This window comes from Miniopterus schreibersii (genome assembly GCF_964146895.1).
Source record: "Miniopterus schreibersii genome assembly, chromosome: 2".
NCBI lineage: Eukaryota > Metazoa > Chordata > Mammalia > Chiroptera > Miniopteridae > Miniopterus > Miniopterus schreibersii.
The window spans coordinates 149,889,246-149,898,545 of record NC_138102.1 but is presented as its reverse complement, the minus strand read 5'-3'; the positions used below and the strand labels follow the sequence as shown (position 1 = coordinate 149,898,545).

Genomic DNA, 9,300 nt, shown 5'->3' with positions numbered 1-9,300 from the left:
ACAGAGCTGGGAAAATAGGGCATTTACATAAACTCTTTAGCAGTGCATTCATGGGTCCCAAATGAAATTCACCCAAGCCGATAAAGTTCAAATACAGTAAGTCTTAGATAAATTATCAAGCTAAATGAACACAGAAGCCTAACGGCTTATAAACTAATGTAACTCTAGCTGGCTGTGAGATTATTGTATAGGTTGACTTTTTCAACTTTCTTGCCACTCAGGAGTTTGTAACTTTCTTGAAATTTTAAGCTATAACTCTGTTGCGTGCTGTGAATATAAATTCAGCTAAAGAACAATGGTTAGTTCATCCAGTTTCCTTGAACAGGTTAAAGCATTCACAGGAATTTTCCCAGTCCTTGGGAAGTGGAAATTTTTAGCTACAGGTAAGGTAACCCTCCTTGAGTTTGAACCAGTGACAAAAAAGTTAATGTTTAAGCTGTCTTGAATGTTTCAAATGTGAATGACATATATAGTTGAAAGAAGGCATCTTTTTAATATGACTATATCTGATTTTCATTTTAGGAAGGCTTACCTTATGCCACCCTTGAGCAAATCACCCATCAGTGTTGAGCCTCACATTGCCTGGGGCTGTGTGGTTCTGGGTCGGTTTTAAGGCTTCTGCCTCATCTAGTAAATGGGTTAACCTGATTAGTTTTTGAATGTAGGCTTATTTTCAGAGCTGAAATATTGAAGGGTGATGATATAAAGCTAAATTGAAAGTAGAAGTAAATTTCCCCTTCCTTATTTCAGACAGAAGTGAACCTGAGCTGCTGCAATCTTGGGGATGTTTGATATTGCAACAAAGGAAGCAAAGCAGAGGTGAAGGAATCCTGTGCAAGGAAGGGCCGTTTTCAGGTAACGGATTGGAAACTGCCCTTTTCTGGCTGAACACATTTGGGACTCATAAAACTTCTCTCACGGCTTACTGTGTAGCACAGCTCTGAGAGAAATGGAGATACAAACCCTCAAATTTACAAATCAGAGAGGCGATTCCTGCTGAATCGGTAGCTGCAGCCACAGTGCATGCAAAATGCAATGAAAAAAAGACAACTGCAGACACTTAAATAAATTTTATACTAGATATAAAGAGTTTAAGCATACACTTAAAAGCCCAAGTTCCTTACACCATGGCTTTCAAGGCCATCAGCAACTTGAAATTTGGTGGCCTTTATGGACTCATTTCTAGCTCCTCCCACCTCGGACCCATGTTTATCTTACTTTCTCCAGTACTCACTGTACTCTCTCCTCTCCGGGCAAGCTCCTGGATGAACAGTCTCTTCTCTGACTCCCCAAGTCTGAGTTAAGTGGTTTCCTAGTCTCCCCTAATCAACTTAACTTACCCTGTCGTTATTAGCATACTGTGTCTAATTCCATTTATGAGTTTACCGTGCTGCCAGGCTGCAAGCTCTGCCATATTGTCCTGCTCACTGTTTTATCATGAATGCCTGGCACTGAGAAATCCTTTGATAAATATTTGTTGAATAAACGAGTTGGTTGAGGAAGCATTAAATAATTTTTACTTAAAATTTAAGAAGTTTTAATAGCAGAATCGAATCTCAGATGGCATACTTGATTGTGCAAACTATCACTATTTTTATTTTCTTTAAATTAACTGAGTTCTAACTCCAAACATTGCGTGGCAGGAAATCCAGTCTCTGGATCCTTCCCTGGGGTTGCACAGAATCAGAGAGGTTTATATGTGATTCAGGAATGGCTGAAAGGACTCCCGGTTTCCCTGGTCCTGCTTCTAGTCCAAGCCTGCAGAAGTCCCGCCCATCTCATCTCTCGGGCTCCACAGGGGCTCGGGAATCTGAGCTGCTTCTGAGAAAACCCTGAGGAAAGCCCAGCCCTCCTACTTACACCGGGAAGGATTTACTTTTGCAGCTTCATTGCCTCATCTCTCCCAGTTCTCCCACCCCTCGGTTATGACATTAAGAAAAAAAAATCGTAGGGAAATCTAACCTCCGCACCCCATCCCTTCTGCCCCCAAATAACACTTCACTTTTATTGGCATTTAGCTTTGTCTCTTAAAATAGAACAGGCCTTAGATTACAAAAGCTGGGAAAGACTCTTCTTTCTGTGTCCCATCAATCTTGGGAAAGGAACACAGAGGTCATGAATAACTAGTTAGAAATGGGAAGTGGAAGGTAAAGTACTGAGAACAGAAATCCAAAATAATTTCCAACCACGATGACAATTATAAAATCCTGCTTCCTCTTGACTTACCTGGGTGATGATTTGGGCCAGATGGTCCAGGATGTAAGTAATATTAGATCCAGGATCAGAGATAATGCAGATAGGCAAAGGTGAGAACCATTTTCCCCAAGTACAAGCTAAGGTGAGCATGAATTTCTAGAAGGGAACATCTGGAAATTAAAACCCCAAACCCACTCATTTCACTTAAAGATTTTTTCCTCTCTTTCCTTTTCATACACACTCACATGATGAGTGTATATATACACACATTCAGGGTTGGGCAAAAGTAGGTTTACAGTTCATATGGAAAATAATACAATAATTAATAAATAATAATATAAGAATAAACTTTGTTTTGTGTAATCACAACTATAAACCTACTTTTGTCTCTGTGTACATGTAATATATATATGAAAAGTATATACAATTATACATTATAATGTTATATATAATTATGTAATATAATAATTATATAGTATTATAATGATATTTCAACATATAACATATATACTATATGGTATATAATATAATATGTACTATATAACATAAAATCATATATGAGAATTATATATTATATAATAAACAGACAATAAGTACTATCTATGTTATATAAGTATGTATATACACATATGCATGTATTTATATGATGTTTATATATAATAACAAATACATATGTAATAAGTTTAAGGATGGTTCTTCTAAGAGGAAAAAGGAATTATGGAGAAAGGGTTATTTCAAAGACTACGGGACAAAATTCAGAGGGGTGAGGTTTCTGAGAATAGCACAGTATCTGTCCTGTAGATTGTCCTCTAGCCTGAGGCGTGAAACAGGAGGACTGCAGAAATCCGGTAAATGAAAACTAAAATCAGCAGACCGTGGCTGCGATGAAAGGCCGGCCCGCTGCTTTGGCGGTGGTCCCCCTGGCTTTGGCAGCAGGGGCCCACGGTGCACGAGGCATGTGGGCAGGAGTAGTCATCCTGATTTTGCTGAGACAGAAACAGGGGCAATTCCCCATTTACTAAATACTCACTGACTATTTTTGTTATTTAAGGAACTTGGCTAAACTTGAGGACACAGGAATGAGAAAAACCCAGGGAGTATCATGGAGCTTATAATCTAATCAATGCAGAGCAGAAAAAAAATAAAATTCTACTTGGTAGTCAAAAGAATCCTTTGGGGGCACAGACGATATGCCTCCTGGGGCCCAGGCATATTTGGAAGAACACGAAGGATCTGCTGTTGGGCCAAGCAGGGGCTGAAGCTCCTGAGAATTGCACTTTGTCTGCTGTGAGTCTCTGTGGCCCCCTGGTCTGCTGCAGCCAACACAATGTGGATTAGTTTACGGCGTGTAACTTAACTGCGTAGGACTCCACATTTAGTACTCCATTTTGAAAACAAAGCTGCTCGTTTCGTTGTTTTTAAGTCATGAGTTAAAGTCTGAGAGACTCTCCTCTGAGGTTTCATTATGCTCTTAGCCGAAGCAAATTCTAACTCCATTGCTGTTATGATCTGGGCCCCACACGGGACACATTGCTGGGTGTACCTCGCTGCATCCCTAGATCGATGCCTTCACATGGCCCAGTCCTTCCTGGGAGGCCTGCCTCAAAGTTACACAGTTATGTGTTTGAATCCCAGCTCCACCTCTTACTTCGACAATATAGAACTTCTCTAACACTCTTTCTTAAAAAATAGGAGTAATAGCAGCCTCTTAGGGTGGTTGAGCTTAAACAAATTATATATGTAAAATGTCTTGTATAAAGTAGGATTCATAGGTGCTTAGTAAATTGTCTCCCTTTATTTCCAACTGCCCAGCCTCCCTTTTATGTCTTATGTAGCCATCTAAACTGTGGCAAGAAATCCTCCCTGCCCTACATAACCACTGCTGAACACTGAGGAAAATGGCCTGGAGTCCACCCAGGATGTTGACATAATGCCCTTGAGCCAGAAGTACAAAGAAAGATCACATACCAGAGAAACGCTGTCACTCTCTCATGGCTAGTTCAAAATTTGCAAGCTCCGGGTTCTCTTTCCTTCCTGCTGCAGCAAGTGCCCAGGGCTTTAAGATCTTAACCTTGCAAAGAAGTTTCACTCTTCTTTGGGATCACTTATAGACAGAATGTGTGTGTGTGTGTGTGTGTGTGTGTAGAATGTATAGCAATTTAAAAGACCTGATTTAGCTTTTGCATCCAGCACACTTCTGTTACCTTTTTCATCTTTTCTGTTTCTCTTACTTTGCCAGAGCTCTACTATGGAATATGGTGAACTGTGTATGTTTGTATTGTAAGGATCCCCTGTGACTTGCTTTTTTAGTGTTCTTTATTTAGCCTTGTGTTTCGAGAGCTTGCTCGAACATTCTTGAAGGATGTAATATATTTTGATGATTAAAACCCCACCCTGGATGTTTGTATTATTATTATTATTTCTTTTATCATTGAGACCTACAGAGGCAACATTTGTACTAACAGAGGCCACATTTCAGAGGCAACATTTGTACTAACCTGTTGTATAAAAATGTCCTGTTGTTTTCTTCTGATAATTCTTCAAATCAGAAAAATAAAGGTGACGATTCCTTGATGCCTTTATCTAATTTTTAAACTCTAAAAATTCCTTTTTAAAAGAGTTTAGTACATTAATATTATTTTCTAGGGTAAACACAGCATAAGCCTCTTCTGTTTATTTCTGTCAATTTTCAGCAATTAGATTGAGCCGCGGAAGAAATTGGTCAGCGAGAGACAGACTTGTTTGCGTGTCCTTTCTGTTCACTCTATTCTGTTACGCCCCATGTAAACTTCTCCTCGTGGCAGTATTTGGCAGTTAATACTGGAATAAAAGGGGCTAATCTCACTAGCTCATAACTATCTTCCGAGTAGGTAGTGGGTGATCAATCAGTATTTACTGAATGAATAGAGCTAAATTGATATGCCTTTTAGAGAAGATTGTTGCCTTGACCGTCAATACATCAAAAGTTTTTATTCTATCTTTCTATCACAATTTTCCCCTTTCAGATCCTTTTCTTCTGGAATTGACCTAAATTGTTTTTGATACCTTGTGATACTTCCAGTTTTCTTTACTCTAGTTTGGCTCTGGCTTTGAGTGTGTCCCACAATTGATCACGGAAAGCTTACAAGAATATATAAAATTCAAGACAGAGGAAATCAGGAACAATCTGGTTGGCTGTCTTCCAAGAAGCCGCCTCTGAGTGCATGGCAAACTTGGCATGGTGCTGTGGGCCCCTGGATTCCAAGGCCCACTACCTGCTCTCTATAAGCCACACGCTCACCAGGCTGAAGGGATGGGTGGTGTCTGAAATCTAACGCCCGCTTTGTACACCCTGGCATAGGGCTCTGTCTGCCTGCAAGGATGGGCACATTTTTCTAATTCACAGGAAGACATCATGGGGCACTTTTCCGTCCTCTGGGAAATTGGTAAAGACTAGTAGAGACCCCTGAGTCAATGTCTAATTGGGCAGTTCTCCCTCTTTATTTTTCTTCAGAAATGGCTCGGCTATTCTAAGCTCTCCACTCTTGTTGAAAGTTATAAAAGAATTCTTGCTGAGGTTTCCATTGGATTTGCATTGTTTTGTATTACTTTGCAGAGAACTGACATCTTTTTTTATATTTTATCTTATTAATTGACATGGCCTATTTATTTGTGTCTTGTTAATTCCCTTTAATATAGTTTAGTAATTTCTTCATAAAGGCTTTGAAAATATTTTGTGAGATTGATTTCCAAGTTTTCTCTCTCTCATTGTTTTTATTGTACACATACATAAACACACATAAAATTACATTTTATAACTATTACTGATGTTTAGGAGACTGAAGAAAAATTAAATTTTTATAGAGTCACATGTAACTAATCTGTGGTTTCTTTTTTTTTTAATATATCTTTATTGATTTCAGAGAGAGGAAAGGAGAGGGATAGAGAGAGAGAGAAACATCAATGATGAGAGAGTCATTGATCGGCTGCCTCCCGCACGCCTCCGACTGGGGATCGAGCCCGCAACCCGGGCATGTGCCCTGACCGGGAATCGAACCCTGATTGCCTGGATCCCAGGTCGACGCTCAATCGCTGAGCCCCGCCCCGCCAGGCTCTGTGGTTTTTTAGCTTTTATGTTTCCTGTAGCATGATTAAGTGACCATTACTCTGTTTTCTTTTTAAAGTTATTTTTAACTTAAATTTTTTTCCAAAAAATGTTTTTATTGATTTCAGAGAGAGGAAGGGAGAGGGAGAGAGGTAGAAACATCAATGATGAGAGTCATTGATTGACTGCCTCCTGCTTGTCCCCTACTGGGTGTTGAGCCCCCAACCTGGGCATGTGCCTTGACTGGAAATCGAACTGTGATCTCCTGGTTCATAGGTTGACACTCAACCACTGAGCCAGGACAGCTGGTCTTCATTTAACTTTTTAACCCGTCTGGAATTTGTTTTGGTATTTGTGTAATTAACAATTACACAAATTTTATTTACATTTATTTATTTATTTATTTATTTATTTATTTATTTATTTATTTATTTATTTATTTTTATTTCCCAGGAAGCTAGCCAAGTGTTCTGGCACCATTTTATTTCCCACCAAACACTACTTGTATCATGAATTTGTGTCTGTAGCCTTCCTTTTCTGTCTTTTTAATTACCTGAAGAGTTAATAAGTCTTGGATTTTAGTCAATCAATTAAACATTTTGAAAACTAAAAGGATACTTTGACCTCCTACTGCAGCAGTGTGAGAGAATGCTTGCAACAGAGAATTTGGGTCCCTAAGTCTTCTGCTCCTAGCCTAGCTAACAGAGTGGACAATATATACACAATAGATGGATGAATGAACTGAGGAGGAGAAGAGACACCTTTCTACTTGGATTTCATTTTCTTTGGGAGGAAGCTAGGTTTTGAATTTTTGCAAGATAATACTCCGGTAGACTGGGAAGGAGAATCTGATGCAGAGCAACCTTGGAAGGAGGCATGGAAGGGAGAATTACTAGGAATGCTTGAGATACTGACTGGTTAGTTGGCAGTTGAAACATGTTCAGAAACCAGAAAGGAAAGGACGTTACTGCAAGTATGATAAAGATGAGAGGGCTGAGAGAGTTCTTTGTTTTGTTTTCCTTATGGAAAATTTTATGCAGAGGAAATAGTATAACAGACCACATGAACCCATCACCTATCTTCAACAATTATCAGTTCCGAAGTTGGTTTTGTTTAATCTCCACCTCTCCCCGTTTCACTGCGTTCCCACCACTGGATTATTTTGAAGGAAATCCTAACCATTCTATCATTCCATCTACAAATGTTTTAGCATGAGTCTGTAAAAGTCAGAACATCTTTATGACCACGAAACACATTCCACTATATCCAGGTTGAATTTAAGGAAGCCTAGCTCATTTTGATTAAAGTGGTGCAGTGCAAAGAACCTTCAGTTTGGCTTTAGGAGACCTACCTCTGTTTAAGTCGGTGGTCCTCAACTCATCTGTTGACTCTAACAATGCTCTCCTATCCCCTGGAAATCTCCATTTCCTCATGAGTAAAATAAAGATAAGCAGCTGTCTTATTTCAGAATTGCCATCAGGATGAGGTAACAGAATTGACAACAAGCCACTTAAACATGTGAAATGCTAAACTTTCCAGCCCAATCCTGTTTTGTAAATGACCCCGAGGACAAGTCATCTGAAGGCAACACAACCTTTGTTTAGCCTTGTGACTTTGTTTCCTTGCAGGTTTCTCTTTCTGAAAAACACACTGCTTTCCGACTTGTTTTTCTTCTAACTTTAGGGTGACAGACGCTCCTAGTCATGAATAATTTCGAATACCAACAGAATAATGTTTGTGTTTGTCACCTTTTCACTTCAGGTTACCCTGTGTTTCTCTCACGCCCCAATTATCAGATTCTACTGAGTGTAAACTCAATTTCAAAAGTTGATTTTAGTGTCCTTTTGGCCAACAGGAGCTTCAAATAACTAACGGAAAACTTTTATTTCCTCCCTCACCAACAGCCTCAGGCAATCAAAAGAAAAAAGTATTTATTTAGACGGACACACATCTGATTGCAAAGATGTCTCTCCGTCCTCCTATTATGCGTCTTCCTATAGGGGGAACTCTAAAGAGAGTGTTTTCCAAAAAGGGGCAAGCTGGGCGGTGTCCTCTTTTCCCAACGCCCAGATTTCTATTCTTAGATCTGGAGATAGGAGGCGGCCTTCACTTTTCCTCTTCCCAGTTCCCAGACCTTCCGCGGGGCTGAGCGAGCCCCGGCCGGAGGGTCGGAGCGGTGGCGGCCCAGCTGCGGCCCCCGCACCTCCAGCCCCGCGCCGCTGCGGGGCCCCGGGCCTGGGGACGCCGCGCCGGCCGCTGAGTCAGTTTCTTCCTGCGCACTCCCGGCCCCGCCGCCCCTGCCGCTGGGATCCGGCCCGCCTGGGCCCGCGCGGGGACCACGGTCACGGCCACGGCCACCCGGGCTGCGCGCCCTGCTCGGACCGCGTCCTAGCGGCTCACCGGGAGGCTCCCCGGAGCGCAGCGCCTTGCGGGGCCTCTCGCAGGCCACGGGCTCGTGTTTGGGGCCTGGGTGGGGGAGGAGGCAGCAGAGGAGGAGGGCGCAGGCGGGCAGGGCGGCGCCTTTCCCGTCGGCAGGCGGCGCGCCGGTGCGCATGGCGCTCGCGGGGAGCGCGGGCTGCGCGCGGTGAGCTGGGCTCGCCCCGAGCGGTGGCCGCCCGCTGGCCCTTCCCCGAGCTGCGGGCCTCGCAGGGGGAGCCGGGCCCGCCATGGCCAGTGGCCGCTGTCAGGGGTGCGAGGAGGAAGGCGAGGAAACTTTGAAGAAGTTGATAGTCAGGCTGAACAATCTCCAGGAAGGAAAACAGATAGAGACGCTGGTGCAGATTCTGGAGGATATGCTGGTGTTCACCTACGCTGACCACGGTAATCCTTCTCCAGAGAACTGTTCCTTCGTCTGCCCCTCCTGCCCCGCACCCCCGCGTCTCTTTTGCAAACTTTCTCCCCGGCGCTTTGCGCAAACCTGGGCTCTGGGGAAGCCACAGGCTCGACCCCTCAGGGCGCAGAGGCGCTGGGAACTCCAGGGGAGGGCTGGCGCGCGCCTCTCTGCTTTCTGCCCCCTTTCC

General features: G+C 42.6%; 1 protein-coding gene across 1 annotated transcript in view; it reads left to right on the top strand.

Moving 5' to 3' along the window:
* The first annotated feature begins 8,742 nt into the window (after positions 1–8,742).
* The window catches only part of LRRK2 (leucine rich repeat kinase 2), a 118,504-nt gene continuing 117,946 nt past the window's right edge, over positions 8,743–9,300 (top strand). Inside the window, exon 1 of the mRNA XM_081127291.1 lies at positions 8,743–9,100. Coding sequence (XP_080983417.1) covers positions 8,947–9,100 — 154 coding nt within the window. The 5' untranslated portion in view covers positions 8,743–8,946. The remainder of the gene's footprint in view (positions 9,101–9,300) is intronic.